Here is an 18,324-nt window from a genome sequence, read left to right as displayed (position 1 = left end):
TATGAATTAAACTGACAAAAGTCAGATTGATGGGAGAGAAGGCATACAATTTTATTAATATTTACAACTTTATATGCATGGGGGCTTCACCAAAAAGAAACGAAAAAAGTCAAAGAGCAGAGAGACTTGTGGGCTTACGTACCATTTTAACAAAGAGTGATATACTGTGGAGAAGTGACTAGACAAAGGAAAGAGGACTTGGGCTTCTAGGGCTGACAAATTGTGCGGAAATGACTTGTAAATACATGGGGAAGGAGTGGTTAAGATATCTTCGAATGGAAGACAAGGGTTATTTTAGTAGAGTCTATTTATGCAGACTCATCCCAGAATTGACTCCTCGTCTCCAGTGATGAGTGTTCTCCTCGCCTCTGCCTGGTACAGGGAAAGTAAGTAGGTTTCTCATGGGAAATTTATGCCCTGTTTTATGCAGATGGAGGACAGCAGAGAGCTATTTCTGCATCTGCTGTTTCTCAGCTGCATTCAGCTCAAAATAATCAATATGCCAAAGTGGCATATTTTAGGGTGTCACATTCTGATCCCCTTCAACTGATGTCCTTATAAGAGGAGGAAATTTGGACACAGACAGGTAAAGAGGGAAGACCATGTGAACACAGTGAGAAGGCTGCATCTAGACGCCAGGAAGAGAGGCCTTAGAAGAAACCAAACCTCCTGACACCTTGAAGTCAGGCTTCTAGTCTCCAGAACTATGAGAAAATAAAATTCTGTTGCTCAAGCTACTAAAATCAGAAACAAAGGGAGACTAGCTTTGAAAATTCCCTTAGCCAATAAAAAGAGTTTAGTCATACAAACAAGGCTTAATTTAGCTTGTTGTGTGAGACCTACTTGACCTGGGTCATTTCTTGTTTATGCCTCTGGAAATCATAAGTGAAACTTGAACTGTTCCCCAAGGTTGATATCAGGTAATCACTGACAAATTCCCTATCGTTTAAGAAAATTCTAATATTATAAGCAATCACTGTAAAGAATAAACGGTCACTGCTTTCTCATTACATAAGCTGCTTTATAATAATATACCCCTGAGCCTCATTCCATGTTTTGGTTTAAGAGCTTCTGGTCTGCAAACTGTCTTTTTGATGTGTGCACAATAAACTTTAACTTATTACTACTTTGGTGATTCACTGGTTTTACTTTGACTATTTCTTAGCCTTTGACAAAGCCACCCAGTCTGTGGTACTTTGCTACAGCCATCCTAGCAAACTAATACACATCATCCGTAAGATGGGGGAAATCTTAATACCATCTTTACTTAGCTCTTAAGGTTGTCCTGAGTCAAACATGTAAATTTCTTTGTAAACTATGAACTACTACACAAATGTAAGTAGTTGCTATTCACGTGGTCCCTGAAAAATCTGGAGGAATGTAATTATCTTGTTAAGACTGAACTTTATAACCCTTTAGTAAGGCAGAGATCCAGTTCCCACACAGGGATGGGGAGAAGCAAGAGATTTCAGTAGGAATGCAGTAAAGAACGTAACTGACTTGTCAGTGAAGACAGACAAAATAAAGAGAATGCAAGCTGTTAAAAAAGAATCTAAATTACATATAATAATAGCTAACATGTATTGAGCATTTACTAACTTACCAAGCATGGTCCCAAGTAATTTTTATGTGTTCTCTAATTAACCTCTTATGAACACCATGGTAAAAGCACTGTAGATATGTGTGTGTGTGTGTGTGTATGCTTACATGGGTATGTATGTTATCTATTTCAGTCTTTTCTGTTACAATAAACAACTTCAATGTGAAAATTTGTTCATACATAGCAGATAAAGTTGTCAAAATGAGAAGTTGTGATTTTTCAAGAGAGGACCATGCTTTGTAGCACTGCAAAACATGAAAAACACTACCTGGCTGAACAAAGCGCTATATGGTAAAATGCACAACGCACACCCACCTTGTCCTCTTATTCTTCCTCCAGAGCACCCCACATGCATTGCCCTAAGAGTGTGTGCACTGTTCTTTTGAGTTTGTGTTTATTTCATGATAAGCATATTGAATATATTATATTAAATCTGTATAAGCATCCTTCTTATAAAGGTCCTAAGTACTGAATAAAAAGAAAATCCTTACATTTGAGGAGAAAATTGAAATAATTCAATGTTTTGAAATAAATGAGAAAACTTGCAGGCCTGAGGGAATTCACATTGGCCACATTGAAGAATGACGCTGAAAGAAGAGCTTGTGCATTCCAGTTATTATCTGCTTCCAGTGGAATTGGAAAGCACTCCCAAGAGACTAAAGATAAAGACCCTAAGGCCAGGTAATGCTGAGTGCAGTTGGATAGCACTTTGTGGCCTTCACACTCATTAGAAACCTGACAAGTAACTTCCTTATGAAGAAAGGAAACTGGCAGAAAAGGAGTATTTCTCTTTTAAGCTGGTTTAGAAGACAGAAAAGGAGAACAAGAAGCCACAGTAATCCCCTTCTTGTGTCACAATATTTTAGCTCCAAAATGATGATGTCCTTCTCTCCTTTTACCTCTTCTCAGTACCTCAAAACCCCCCACACTTACCACACCCATTTCCAGTTAGTGGTACCTGGAGCATGGCTATCCACTAAGGAAGATAACTTATCGGCTATCATTTACATAAAAAATGTAAAACTTCTATATGGCGAAAGACACAGTGAACTAAAAGACAAATTACAAACGTATCACTGCAACATGTGACAAAGAGTTAAAATTCTTATACTAATGTATAAAAAGCTCTTTCAAATCAATAAGAAAAATAAATCCCAAGAAGAAATGGTCAAAAGGTATGAAAAAGTAACATAGAAAGAAACACAAAGGCTAATCAATATGAAATAAAGCTCAAATTCAAATTTAAAAATGCAAATTAAAACTATGTATCATCTTTAACCTAGTGGATTGGTAAAGATATTTTTCAAAAAGGCTTTAAAAAATAGGTTCGGTAATCTTTCCTTTGGGAATTTATTCAAAGTAAATAATGAGACTAGAGTTGAAAAACATGTGCAAGTATGTTCATTACAGAATTGTTTCTAAATTTGAGAAATCGAAGTAATTTAACCTAGCTATTGAGAATTGGTCACACAAATCAAAGTATATATAGTCTTTCATTTAGCAAATCTGGTAGAATCTATCCTTTGGAATAGTCAATAAACCAACAGTTCTTAGAGACACACAGATGTTCATTTTAGCAGTCTGTAGAAGGGAAAAATGGCATGGTATATCCACACCACGGAGGGAAAAAAACCCCTGCACACTAATGACATCTATGCATCCAAGTAAGATACTGTGTGTATATACAAGAAATAAAAATAACGAAACGGTAGTTTATAGAATACCATGTAGCTGTACAGAAATGATAGTTTTGTTTATATGAAAAGATGACCAAATATTAAGTGAACAAAGTTTCATAACCGTACATACAATATGACCCCATTTATGTAAATACATATAAGGTTGTTTGAAAATATTTTGGGATGCCGAGTACCCTGACAATGACCTTTGAAGACCCATTCCACAAATGACCCCAATCTAAAAGTAGAGTTGGTGTTACTTAACAAAAGGGTTGGTTACCTAGACATTTATTTAAAGGAACATTTACTTTGATTTTGCTCTTGAAAAGGTCAATTCTAGTTATGTCTATCTGCGCAGGAAAGTTTAAAGACCCGCCTTCAGCTACAGGATGCAAACTGACTGCAGAGCGAAATCAGCAAGTCTTACAGAGCTACTTTGCTCAGGTTTGTATTTTCAAACAACCTTTTAATTGCAAACGTTTCTGGGCCAGCGGGTCTGAAAACGTTCGGGACTGAGTGGTGGGGATACAACCGTGTACTGAAGTCTTTAAAATTTTCAGTCATAGTCCAGGTGAGATTCGCCCTCCCAGCGCCATTTCTAAGCCTTGGTCCCACGCATTTATCTGGAAGGAACGCTGAGATTCTTTCCAGGACTTCCAGCCAATGGCTACACTCCTGCTCTCTGCCCCAGCAGCTCCGGGCCAATGGGCGGAAGGCTACCTTTCGACTCAATACTGTTCCTTTCCAGCCAATCGGCAGAGTTCTTCAAATACCTCTCTCTAGGACGCGCTAGCTCCGCGGAAGCTGGCTTCACTTCCGGGCGGCTTCTAGGGGCGGCTACGCGTGTTGCCATAGCGACCGTTTTACATTAATTGGTTTGTAGCTCTCATCCAGGTGACTGCGAGACTGCGGGGGCAGCTTGTCTTCCCATTTCCTCTCGGTTCCCTGCGGCCGAAAGGCCTTCCAGGCTCCGGGGGTCTGGCCTAGGCTTCCGCGACGGCCCTCGGGGGCGGAATGGCTGCGGAAGAAGAGGACGAGGTGGAATGGGTAGTGGAGAGCATCGCGGGGTTTCTGAGGGGCCCGGACTGGTCCATTCCCATCTTGGACTTTGTGGAGCAGAAATGTGAAGGTAAAATTCAGATCCCGAATCGTCAATCCTTTCTCACCTCTCTCACACCAACAGCCTCTCCACAAACTGCCTTTCATCTCCCCGGTCTCCACTACTGTCTGCCAGGTTTAGAGCTGGTTTTTAGGATGCGTTGCTGTCACTGCGCCGGTCCTTTCCTTCACGGAAATGAAAACGAGGACCGAGATACCTTTCCCCCTGGGCCCAAGCACACCTCCGAAAAACATCAAACTTTAATCCTATGTTGGGTCTCTCACCCCATCCTGCACCTTTCTGTCCTGGGCAGGTGCACTGTTTGTGTGGGTTTCTTCAACAACTTCCCCAGTGACTTGAGAGGGGAGACGTCAGTTTGCTTCTGGGTTCCTTCTGATCCCAACAGTTGACGGAAAAGTGGGTGGGCGAGGGGTGTGTGATTACTCCAGCAGGCCCAGAGCCGGTGATCTCGGTGGCCTGTATTCCCTTTTTTGAGTTCTCTGACTCTCGGTTATACCAAAAATGGAGGGTATCTTACAACAAATGATTTATGTAACCGTGTCATAACATTTCCTGTGAGAAAAGGATACCTCCAGGTTCTGATCAGTTCACGCTTTGGAGTTCTGCATTCAGTTCTTAGAGACAAATTGGAGCCCATTCATGGAAAAGGAACCAGAAACGATGTCATATGAATAATTCCAGGCTGTTGTTGCAGTTGTTTAGCCGGCCAAGACTTTAAGGGTAGTCATATCCATTAATCGTTTGAACATCTGTCTTACGTTGGAGGGATTAGACTTGTTTTTGTAAGCTTCAGTGAGATAGAGCTAGGGTCAGTGGGTATAAGCTAGAGGGGAACAAATTTCTGTGAAGGAAGAGCTTCATAACAGAGAGTATCCCAGATAAATTAGCCTGCCTCAGGAGGTAATGAGTTCCCCAGCCACTAGCAGTGTTTGAATGAATCTGACAACAACTTAATGGAGTTATTATAGAGGAGAATTCAACTATCAAATGGTTGGTTATCCTGGATGATCTTTTAAGAGTCCTTTCAGCCCTAAGATTCCATGAAGCCGGTAAAGAGGAAATTTACTTTGACCACTGAATCTTTTCATTACATTCTCATTGCCATGAGCAAAATTCAAATAGTATTTATTAAGTATTGTTCTTACAGGTAATTTTTAAAATAAGTTCAAAATAACTTTTATTTCTGCTCTTTTTAAGAATTTAAAATGCTATTATGAGACTGATGAAGCATGTGGTGGTATTCTGACCTCCTTTAGGAGAAAAAGGAAATTATGTCACCTTTTGATTCCATTTACGCTACTGAATGAAACTAAATGCTGAAATGGAAAAAAAAAAAAAATGAAGCATTGTTCCTTTTATCCCCAGATGTCAAAAGTGGCTGCATCTCAGTTGTAACACACCTGATTGTGTAATTTTACAGGGAAACAGTAATCCTCAGCCTTATAAACATGTAATGTAGTAATTTGGCTTCAAAATTAACTGAAAACAGCTTTAGTAGCTGCTATATTGCATGTATGCCCAGTGTTATATAGAGCAGATGCCAGGGGAAATGGAAGTAACATCCCAGTGACACTTGAGATAATAATGTTTATATTTCACTGACTTTGGGTTGTCAATGTGCTATTCATCACCTCAGATAATTTAAAAATTAGTTTTGTACTACTCTGTAATATCAGCCTTTATTTCAAAATGTATTGAGTGTTGTTTGGCCAGAAGCTGAGGATAGATGAATAAAACAAATCCTTGTGCTTGAGAAGTTTGCAATTTGGCAGGTAAATGGAATTTAAATGTAAATTGGCAGGTGTTATAATAAGGGTAGGCACATGGTGCTGTGTATTGTAAGAGTTCAGAGGAAGTACTCTAACTAGCCTAGTAGTTGGGAGTGGGTAGCAGATCATGGAAAATGTGCCACTTGCAATATTTTGGAGAATGGTTGGGAGAAGGGGGGCCGGGTAAAGGCAAAGAGATCTAAGGGCTTGAGCAAAGGCATGGGGCTTTTTTGTCTTTTTGTGTTACATTTGTCAGTATTCCAAGTAATTGTGTATTGTTAAGAGTGCAAAGTTTGGGTTTTGGAGTGGTGGGAGTTGAGATTTGGGATCTAGTCTTGGAGGGTTTTGTCTGGTCTTCTAAGTATTTTGGATTTATTCTCTAGGCAAAAAGCAGTAATTGAAGAGTTTTAAATAGAAAATTACAGAAGTTAGTTTTGCATTTTAGAAAGATCATTTGGGGGGAATATTACAAAAAGGGGGTTTATTGTTTACAATTCATGAGTTTGTCTTCTTTCCTTAATCACATTGTAGCTTCTTGAGGGAATATATATCTTTCTAATCTACATTGTTTCACACATATGATCATTCAGTAAGCATTTGTTTTTATTTACTTTTATTTCATTATTGATTTATATGTAATAAAGGAGGCCTAGTAACTTTCAGTAAAATTTGGATCAGCAAAGTTCCAGTATGATAAAATAATCTGGAACCTGTTGTAAAAGGAATTATTTAAAAACTATCAACAATAATGTTCCATTTAAAGTTTATAAAGAAATTGTTGCCTTATATTATTGATTGAAAAGTAGCAAATTAGTGTTCCTGTTCCATATGAAGTAGATTTTAAGTAGGAAAAAAAACTTGTTTACAACTAACACTACACACACACAACACACACACACATACACACACACACATCTTTTTTTAATCCCAAGAATTTAAAGCAGAAGAGCTGGTTTATAAGACTAAGAGTTCTATTTATAAGACAACCAGAGTGGACTTTGATATTTGCATTAATGAAATGACTTGTTTTTTTACACTATGCAATATTTTTCTTTTAAATTTAGTTTTTGATGATGAAGAAGAAAGCAAATTGACCTATACGGAGATTCATCAGGAGTACAAAGAACTAGTGAGTATTTTTTTACCTGATTTTAAATGTAATTCGAATAATATTAATTCAAGATGTTCTGAATTTTAAAAATGGATTTTTCCATTAAAATTCTTTAATTAAAAAATTCCAATCTACCCTAATAGTACTACCAGTTGCATTAGACTCCAAGGGTTCTCTGTGCATCTCAATCAATCCGTATGACTGTAGAATGTAAGAAATAGATTTAGGACAAGTATTTTAAGGGATCTTGCATCTGGTACTTAAATTTTATTCTTATTCTTCTGCTGATACATCCAGGGGAGTGTTAATTATTAATTTAGCCATGTTGTCTTGAGATTTTAAGGAATGCCTCTGGGTAGCAGAAGAGTTATACCACATCAAACTTCATAATCCTGACTTCAGTGATTTCTGGGAGAGTAAATAAAATTTCATTTGATTCTCTGCAAAAATTTTCACTTTTTGTTTATTTTTTCGGTGAAAGACATTGTCACTGCTGTATAATATAATTTTATGTAGATTAATAATTGCAAACAAGCATTTGATTATAGTTTTCTAAACTCAATGTAAAATTTGGAATTTGGAATTTTTCTATGTAAATTACAAAAAAAAAAAAAAATTAAACTTTCTGTTTTTAGGTTGAAAGGCTGTTAGAAAGTTACCTTAAAGAAATTGGAATTAATGAAGATCAGTTTCAAGAAGCATGCACTTCTCCTCTTGCAAAGACCCATACATCACAGGTTTTTTTGTTGTTTTATTCTGCTAATATATACTTTTAACAAAAATGCTCAGATTTCACTTAAATTTGCTATGTTTGATTGTCAAAGTATAATATTCTAGACATTGTAAGAGTGAAAAGCCAATTTATCACATATGGATTCTTTTTTATAACAACCTTGAGAAATGATCATTTGAGACATAATGAACTGATGCTATTAAAAAGGAACTTTCTGAACTCAGGACTGTACTAGATCACAGGCTTTATGCAAACTACTGTTTTATTTATATAGATCTCGGACAATTTTGCAGTTGCCCGGTTTCTAATCTTAGCAGATACACAGCGCACAGTTCCTGGGCTTCCTTCTCTTAGAACTAATTTTATTGTCTCATTAGTTCTGCAGTGCTGGATTGAAGTAGGTCTTATGTGTATTTGCAACTAATATTTACTGATGGCTCATGCTAGCTACTGTTTTTTTTTTTAAAAACATTTTTCATTTTCACCAAGGTCTTTATTTATTTATTCTTGGCTGCATTGGGTCTTCGTTGCTGCGTGTGGGCTTTCTCTAGTTGCGGTGAGTGGGGGCTGCTCTTCGTTGTGGTGTGTGGGCTTCTCATTGTGATGGCTTCTCTTGTTGTGGAGCGTGGGCTCTAGGCGCGCAGGCTTCAGTAGTTGTGGCATGCAGGCTCAGGAGTTGTGGCTCGCAGGCTCTAGAGCACAGGCTCAGTAGTTGTGACATGCGGGCTTAGCTGCTCTGCGGCATGTAGGATCTTCCCAGACCAGGGATCGAACCCATGTCCCCTGCATTGTCAGGCGGATTCTTAACCACTGCACCACCAGGGAAGTCCCTAGCTGCTGTTTTAAGCAATCGGCATGTATTATCTCATTGAATCTTCCTGACAATCCTTAAGAAATTGTTACTATTTTACTTCCATTTAGAAATGAGAAAACTAATGCACAGTTATATTAAGGAACTAGTGCAAAGTCCACAGCCAAGTGATAAAGCCAGGATACCAGCCCAGGCACTCCAAGTGAGAGTCCTTGCTCAGAGATTGAGTATAGGGGTATGTTACTACCAAATATAGTTTACCAAATAAACTATAATTCCTTATAGTTTAGTGAGGATTGTCTATGATGTGACCTGAAATTATTATTTTCAACCTTCTCCTGCTGTCGTTCTCCAACACACTACATACTCTAGTAGTTCTGGCCACTTGCTCTTGTAAGCATCCATGTGCCTGGCTTTGCTCATGGTAGTCCCTTAATCTGGAATGTTCAGCTCCCACCTCCTCCTCCCTCCATCCTTTCCTTAGCCAGAGAAATCCATCTCATCATCAGGGTGTGCTGAAATGCAACTTCCTGATCCCTCTAGTCAGACTAGCACACATTCTACCTCACTGAGCACTTTTACATTTTCAATTCAATTCGACTGCCTTGAATTATAGTTTCTTACACATCTGTTTGCCTTGAAGAATTTATTGAAAATTATTAACTAGTATTTAAATTTAAGGCATTGGTATTTGTTTTTATTTTCCTTGTTTTTCAGAAATATTTTCTGCTTTGGTTAATATTTGTCAGCCTCTTAATTAAATTATTATGAATGAATCTGAATTACTTTGTGAAAAAAGATGTTCATAGTAATAGTGGTCACATCCATCTTTTGTTTTCATTATCAGGATAACTTTAAATTATTTTTGAATGAAGATGTTCAGAATTTTAAAATACTGTTTTCAGATCAATAGTAACACATCCTTCTCTTTTGCTCAGTTATACAACACCTTTTGATTTGGAGTTGATTGGTAGTACAGCCTTGTTGTGTACGAGGAGGCAAGCCTTTTGACACAGACAGACCTGGATTTGAGTCCCAGATCTTCTGTTTATTTTCATTTACCACGGGCAAAGTTGTTTTACAGTTTTCCTTATCCATTCTGATTCTCAGTTTCTATATCTATAAAATAGGGATAGTATCTACTTTGAAAGGTTTTTGTGAAATTTGAGCGAAAATGTTCATAAAGCATTTAGCACAATACCTGACACATATAAGGTGGTCTATAAATGGAAGCACCTCTTAATTAAAGGTAGCTTTTTTGGTGGTTGATTAGCAGGGTGCTAATTAGGCCAGGGTCATGTGTTCAATCTCCCTGTGGACTAGTTAGCTTTATTCTCTTCTGGAGCAAACTCTTAGCCCCAGATACTGAAGGCAACATGATTGAATCAGCACAAGGCCATCACTGTTAATCAGAAAAACAGCCCAAAGCATGCTATTTACTGCTTTGCAGCAATAATCTAATCTTTGTAAATAAAGGTCAGAATGCTGATTCCATTATGCTAATATAGGGTGCCTAAGAATGAATTCAAGAAACCAATTGCTTGCCTAGAGTAGTTTAGGAGGTACTTTTCATTTTGTTTTGGTCTGTTTGGTTTGATTTTGATTTTTTAAAACAGCTGCCAGCTCTCCTCTCATTGATTGTACTGCTAAAGCCGACTTGCAAAATTCTTTTCATCTGGTTTGGTCATCGTTAGCCCTAGACCACTGGTCCTGGCATACTCTTTGTGTATTAAAATCAGCAGTAGTAAAGAGTGCATCAGATGAAGACCTCTAGTTTAAAAACAACAACAACAACAACTACCATCTCTCTTTCTTTTCTTGCTTTCTTGCTTTTCCTCCCTCCCTCCTTCCTTCCTTCCTTCCTTCCTTCCTTCCTTCCTTCCTTTCTTTCTTTCTTTCTTTCTCTTTCTCTTTCTTTCTTTTCTCTCTCTCTCTCTTTCTCCATTTCTTTCTCTTTCTTTCTTTCTCTCTCTCTCTCTCCCTTCCTTCCTCCCTTCCCTGCTCTGTGCAGCATGCAGGATCATACCTCCCCCACCAGGTATGGAACCCATGCCCCCTCTAGTGGAAGCACAGAGTTTTAACCACTGGACCACCAGGGAAGTCCCAACAAAAAGCCTTTTAAGAGCATGTTTTCCTGTCATATATGTGTGGCTTCTCAAAAAATGCTCATGAATTAGGATATCTTTCTACAGAGTTCAGAAAAATATAATAATATAATAAATATTGAGAGACTTATTATTTCAATTGTGTTCAGTTGATTTTCTAATTTTATGCTGTTTTTCAGTTGAAGTAGGCAAAAATGGCTTCTTTCATTGCTTGTGATTTTTTTTTTTTGGTGAGGATAGAGCTAATCATTGATTTCTATGTATTGCAAGAGCCAGGGATGACTATGTGGCAAGAGACAAAGTGTTTTTTGCTTTTGTTTTTGTTTTTTTGTTTGATTTGCTTTGACTTTTATAAGGTAGAAATTAACACTTTCAGAAATTAACTCTTTTGCTTTGACTTTTATAAGGTAGAAATTAACATTTTCACGAAATTTGTCCTCTAATAATAGTAATTTGGGAAAATTATCCTTTTTTCCCAATAACTTGTATCATTGAAAAGATTACATATGTGGTATAACTTTCTTTTTCTAAAAATACACATTAACAATATCTGTGACGTCTAGTAAGATCTTAAAAAATTAATAGACTATTTTTTAGAGCAGTTTTATGTTTACAGAAAATTGAGCAGTTAATGTAGTGTCCCTTTTTATTAACATCTTTCATTAGTGTAGTATATATTTTTTCTTTCTTTAAATTGAAGTCTAGTTAGTGTAGTGTATTTGTTGATGAGCCAATACTGATATGTTATTATTAAGTAAAGTCCACAGTTTATATTAGGGTTCACTCTTTGTGTTGTACAGTTCCATGGATTTTGCCAAATATATAATGTCATATATCCGTCATTACAGTATCATACAAAATAGTTTCACTGCCTTAAAAATCCCCTGTGTTCCACATATTCATCTTTTCCATCCTTGCACCAAAACCTCTGGCAACTGCTGTCCATTTTACTGTCTCTCTAGTTTTGCTTTTTCCAGAATGTTATATAATTGGCATCATACAGTATGTAACCTTTTCAGACTTCTTTCAGTAAGCAATATGAATTTAAGTTTTTTTCATAGTTTGATAGTTCATTTCTTTTTATTGCTGAATAATATTCCATTATATGGTTGTACTACCATTTGTTTATCCAGTAACCTTTTGAAGGATATTTTGTGGCTTCCAGTCTTTGGCAATTATGAATAAAGCCACTATAAATATTCATATTCAGGCTTTTGCATGGACATAATGTTTTCACCTCATTTGTGTAAATACCTAGGAGCAAGATTGTTGGATCATATGTTAAGATTAACTTTAGCTTTGTAGGAAACTGCCAAACTCTCTTCTAAAGTAGTTGTATCATTTTGCATTTTCACCAGCAATGAGTGGGAGTTCCTGTTGCTCCATGTCTTCAGTAACACTGGTATTGTCAGTTTTTTGGATTTTAGCCATTCTAATAGATATATAGTGGTATCTCATTGTTTTCTTCTACCCATTTTTAAATTGAGTTGTTTGTTTTCTAATTGTTGAGTTGTAAGACTTCTTTGTATATTTTTGATACAAATCTCCTTTATCAGATATGCATTTTGCAAATATTTCACAAAATATTCTTTTGTGGCTTTTCTCTTTATTCTCTTAACAATGTCTTTCACAGAGCAGAAGTTTTTTATTTTAATGAAGTTCAATTTATTGATTTTCTTTCATTGTTTGTGCTTTTGGTGTTATATCTTGAGAAATCATTGCCAAAAGCCAAGGTTATCCAGATTTTCTCTATGCTATCTTTTAGAAGTTTTATGATTTGGTTTTTTACATTTAAATCTATGATCCATTTTGAGTTAATTTTTTGTGAAAAGTGTAAGGTCAGTGTTTAGGTTTTTTTTTTGTTTGGTTTTTTTTTTTTTTTTTTTTTTTTTTTTTATTTATTTATTTATTTTTTTTTTTTGCAGTACGCGGGCCTCTCATTGTTGTGGCCTCTCCCGTTCTGGAGCACAGGCTCCAGACGCGCAGGCTTAGTGGCCATGGCTCACGGGCACAGCCGCTCTGCGGCATGTGGGATCTTCCCGGACCGGGGCACGAACCCATGTCCCCTGCATCGGCAGGCGGACTCTCAACCACTGCGCCACCAGGGAAGCCCTCCCGCATTTCTTAGATGGGTTAAGAACACTGTTTGAGAAGCCCTGCATTACAACTTTAAGGTCAGCTCAAACACTGACTTGCTGATAGCTCTAGTTGACACACTGCCTTCAAGTGTTTGTTGATGAGGATAGAGTACTTGATATTACTAATAAGAAGTCTAAGAAGGCCAGAACAATGTTATGTGGTGGTGTAATCCCATAAGGGAGCCCTGGCAGACCAGACATAACTACTCTAATACAAAGGCTGGCTGCAGTTGTCTTTAATACTGATCACTGGGCTGCAACTTCTTTTTCGTTTTGTTTTTAAGATTTTTTTCATGTGGACCACTTTTAAAGTCTTACTGAATGCGTTACAATATTGCTTCTGTTTTATGTTTTGGTTTTTTGGCCACCAGGCATGTGGGATCTTAGCTACCCGACCAGGGATCCAACCCGCACCCCCTGCAGTGGAAGGCGAAGTCTTAACCAGTGGACTGCCAGGGAAGTCCCTGGGCTGCAACTTTCAGTTAAACATACATGAAACCTATTTGTCATCCCCTGCCCTGGGCCTTTTGAACAGTATATGTGAATTTAAAGGAAAAGAAACTTTCCGTCTTTTTTTCCTGCAGTTGACTCCTTATAAATGTCACAGAGAGCTGCTTTCACACTTTATTATTTTGTTTTGCTGTACTGCTTTTGTCTAGGATGTGAGCTAGTTGCTGCAGGAAGGACTCCTTCCTCTCTGTTTAGAGCTCTTTGGTGGAACATCTGTTGAGGTGTGTCTTTGACATTATTGCTGCTGCCTACCTGGTGAACAGTAGCACACCCTTGGTTACCTCTGCATGATTCCTGTGGTCAGCTTTTCCATGAATGTCACGTAAAGCTTGAAATAAGACTTGAGTAAGGTGAATAATATCTGAGTGTTTTCTTTTGGGTTTTCATGCATTTCAAATCTTATTCTACTTCTTACTGATTAGCTTGGGAATTTATTTGCTTTTCGATATAACAATAGTTCTCTGTAGCTAAGAGAGTGGTAATTTGGGTACTCTAGCGTAGATACCTTTATTGTTTTTTCTTAATTTATTACACTTCTGTTTCATCCAGAAAAAGATTTCTCATTATAATTTCTAACTCTATTTCTTCCATGAAACTTTCTGCCTATAGGACTACTACAGTTGTGTTCTCACATTACTCCTACCACATTATGCTTATTTTCCAGACTTCATTTTTCTTTTTTGGCATTTACTGTTATTTAATTTGGTAATTTTATTAATTCAAAGATTATTTTGTAGTTACTGATTTATCACCAAAGAGTAAATTTCAGGTTGACAGAGGCTAAACCAAATAGATATCATCATTTTGGCTGAAAAACAGATCCGGATACTGCAGTGGTAACTTTAAAAAAGTAAGCCCAATTCCAGTGTTGTTTTTCTGAGTTGCTCAGCACTGGCTCATTTGGAAAATGTATCACTGTCTGCCTTAGCTTCCTGGAGGGTGGGGACGGAGGGGCTGGGAGAGTCAGCCTCTTGAGAACCTACTTTAAAGGCTTTTAGAATAAAATCTTTAAATTGTCCTTTTGAGTCATCTAGTCATAAGTAACAATGCAGCATTCTTGAATTAATGCGCCTTTTGCAGTGGAAATGATTTGAGTGTTTGGGAAATAGTTTTAAAACTTGAATCTTGTCTAACTTCCTGACTTCTTTTCACAGGCCATTTTGCAACCTGTATTGGCAGCAGAAGATTTTACTATCTTTAAAGCAATGATGGTCCAGAAAAACATTGAAATGCAGCTGCAAGCCATTCGAATAATTCAAGAGAGAAATGGTAAAAGATTGAATTTAGAAATCTAAGTGCTAAATGCATTTTTTTTTGGTGGCAGTTTTAACTAATATGGTCTTGATGTAGCTGCCTTGTATAAATTTATTTCAAGTTTGAAAGTCTATGGCTGACTTAAGAGATACAAGAGTGCAAACTTCCTGATCACTGAGTGGTTGACATCTCAAAGAAAGCAGACCAGAATTTGATTTAATGTTTTAGGCTTCAGAGAGCTTGATTTTTCTGCGCAGCCACTGCATTTGTGAAATTCAGCATTTTTGAGTGGTCACAGTTACAGTTACTGTCGAGAGAAGGTGACTACTCTTCTGGCTTTATAGGAGACAGTGGTTCTCAAGCTTTTGGAAGCAGTTGGAGGGCTTGTTGAAACACATGTGGCTGTCTCCTCATTTCTGATTCAGTAGGTCTAGGGCCTAATACTTTGCATTTTTAGCAAGTTCCTAGCTGATGCTAAAGCTGCTGCTCCTGGGCCCGCACTGAGAACTACTGTTCTAGGGCAATGGGCAGATAGGATTGCCCCACCATCAGGTGGAAGAAAAAGCAGAACTCACAGCCCTTGGTAACTACCTTTAGCTTTATCTTTTCCTTAACTCTCTGCCTAAACTCACATTCTTTCTAGCTCTTCCTGCTTTTCTTCCCTTCCTGTGCACTTGAACTATATTTGACATCTTGACTCAGAACATCAGAGTTTCTAACCATACTTCTTGTTCTTGTACTATCTGATTTTCACCCCAGGTGCTTATCTCAGTTTCCCATTTCTGACTCTGATGACCTTAATACCTGTGTATTCCTTTGCTTAATAGATTACCACTGATATTCCTTACCATGCCAAACTCTAATGGTTTGGCAGAGGGCCTTTTTTTTTGCTTGTTTCTTGAAGATATGGGAGCTATAGTTTAGTTGTACTGTTTGCTTTTAAGGGTCTGGAGCATGCAGCAATAGGGCTTCTGTTGTTACAGGGCAAACATTAGAATGTTGCAGGGCCTTTGTTGTGGGTTCGACTCTCATTTGTCTGATATGTGTAAAGACTATATCCTTTAGAGCCAACCACCATCAAAACTATTCCTTAAAATCCTAAAATTCATTTCACAGCAGGTAAAACAGCTGTTATCTGTGGTTTGGAGACAGCACCACCCTAACCCTGAACGATGCATGACACCGTGCTGTTGCTTTGGTGTAAATAAGTTTGGAGAACAGTCTCTTTTTCTTTGTTTCTCTACCATAGTTAGCTTCATAAAATCCTTTTCTCTTGTGTTTTCCTGCAGCTATGCTTTATTCTAACCTATGGGATAATTTGAATAATTATTTCATATTATTTAAAATTATTTTGGGGGGATCAGTTTTGATAAAAGAAATAGTGAACTTGATATTGGTACTCTATAGTTTTCAATTTAACCAGAAACGTTTAGATTTTTTTTTTTTTTTTTTTGCGGTACGCGGGCCTCTCACTGTTGTGGCCTCTCCCGGCGGCATGTGGGATCTTCCCGGACCGGGGCACGAACCCGTGTTCCCTGCATCGGCAGGCAGATTCTCAACCACCAGGGAAGCCCCAACATTTAGATTTTAATTAAAAGAGAACAGGTACACATAGCTTGTATCAGCTGGGTGCCTCAGGCTGCCATTAGCAGAATACCTCAGTGAAAATGGCCTAAACAATAGGAAATTATCATCTCAATTGAACAAGAAGTCCAGAGGAAGGGAGGGAAGAAAGGTCCAGGGTTGGTTAATTTGGTGGCTCAGTGATGTTATTAAGGACTCTGACACGTTTCCTCTTTATACTCTGCTATTCTCAGGATCTTCTCTCATGATTGCACTCTGGCTGCATCGAATGCAGACTTTAATATCTCATGAAGAAAAGGGATGTTTCTTCCTGTACATCTTTTTTTGCTAACAAGACAACACTTTCATGGGAAGCCCCCTAGGAGTTTTCCCCTTAGGTCCTATTGGTCAGGATTGGGGTGACACGCCTTTCTAAACCCTCTGGCAGGGGGAATGAGACCATTGCAATTGGCTTAAATCATGAGTCACTCTTGTGGGGTGGGGTAGGGCCCTGACTCTAAGTACTTGGCTGCCTGGTAACTGCACACATATGGCTTATATTAGCAAGGAAGGACGAGGGGAATGATGTGGAATAATGCTGCTGTCAAACCACAGGGTGTGACAGTTTGCTTACATTTAAACATAGACTAATACTTAGTTAGTTCTGCCATGAATTTTTAATACTTGTATTTAAGAATTTCATTTAACATAAATCCAGAGGAAAGTACCTTAGAGCAATGCTGATTGCACTCAAAACTGCAGACTGTTTATGTGAGAAAAATTCAAAGGCTCTCTGGATTCTGGTTGTATCTAATCAAAGAATTTGGGGAAAATGCAAATCAGAGCATTATTTTGATGGTTTTGTTACGGAGTCTAAGCTCGTACTGCTTGCTGCACGACAGGCCAGTAATCGAGAGACAAGTTGTTGGGCTAGTGCCCCAAAGAGCCATCTTGCCTGAGTTAGAATTCAGACTCATTTTATACTAAAAGGGGAGGGAGTAAAGTCAAACCTTTTCTGGTTCCCATCAGCCTCTGGAGGGGATGTGTTAATTTCTTCCTCCCTGTAGTCATGCACAGATGGGCCTGGTCAGAATGTTTCCTGTGAGCTAAACAAAGCTATTTTAGCTTAATGCTCATTACCTGGGAAGCAGGGTTCCCAGAGATGGGCCATTATGTATAATTTAAGTTTATAGGCAACATCCCTTTAGTGATTAACTTGTAATAGAATATAAAAGTGTCTTCCTTATTACAGTTTTGAGGTATTGCATACTGTTGTTTTATTCTTTCCTTAGTTCTTAAAATTTTCCATAAAAGGTGAATAGGAGAATACTAATTGTATAGCTTTTGACTGAGCAAAAATGCACTTAAGACCAATTTTCTGGTTATGATACTATACTATAGTTTTGTCAATGTAACCCTTGGGGGAAACTGGGTAAAGAGTGCATAGCATCTCTCTGTATTGTTTCTTACAACTGCATGTGAATCTGCAGTTATCTCAAAATGACAAGTTTACTTTACAATGCATTTAAACATCAGGGGATTAGAATAATAAAGCTACTTTAATTTAGAGCAGATCCAAAATCCCATAGTCATATATGGGTAAAGAAATGGAAGGTAAAAATTAGGGGACATGCTGTTAGTGTTTTGGGAATATAATAATTATAGATAAAAACAGAACACTTATTACCAGTCTGCCTGCTTATCAGGAATGTATAGGTAATAAAGTAAATGAAACCAATGCTTAAAATTGCTTGCCATGAATTACTATTTGCCTTGGGCCAAAGTTGGTGCTGCCCTGGTTTATAGTTATTAGCCCAATATTTGAATAGAAGCTCTGAGGGCAGAGGTTGTTTTATTCATCTTTATATTCCCCTTAAGTGCTTACCACCATGCTTTTTTGCATGTAGTAAGTGGAGTCCTTTTCAGTAGCA

General features: G+C 37.7%; 1 protein-coding gene across 2 annotated transcripts in view; it reads left to right on the top strand.

Annotated features, from left to right (window-relative positions):
• Window positions 1-4,088: 4,088 nt before the first annotated feature.
• Window positions 4,089-18,324, top strand: part of CFAP36 (cilia and flagella associated protein 36) — a 32,565-nt gene continuing 18,329 nt past the window's right edge. The window contains exons 1-4 of one of the 2 annotated variants that reach the window (XM_007465661.1): window positions 4,089-4,408; window positions 7,233-7,297; window positions 7,915-8,016; window positions 14,731-14,845. In XM_007465661.1, the coding sequence (XP_007465723.1) occupies window positions 4,294-4,408; window positions 7,233-7,297; window positions 7,915-8,016; window positions 14,731-14,845 (397 nt within the window). In that variant the 5' untranslated portion in view covers window positions 4,089-4,293. The remainder of the gene's footprint in view (window positions 4,409-7,232; window positions 7,298-7,914; window positions 8,017-14,730; window positions 14,846-18,324) is intronic. The other variant, XM_007465662.1, reaches the window with a different exon arrangement.

Source organism: Lipotes vexillifer, unplaced genomic scaffold (assembly GCF_000442215.2).
Source record: "Lipotes vexillifer unplaced genomic scaffold, Lipotes_vexillifer_v1.1 scaffold77, whole genome shotgun sequence".
Taxonomy (NCBI): domain Eukaryota; kingdom Metazoa; phylum Chordata; class Mammalia; order Artiodactyla; family Lipotidae; genus Lipotes; species Lipotes vexillifer.
Note: the sequence above shows the minus strand (reverse complement) of the source record. Positions and strands in the feature narration are given on the sequence as shown.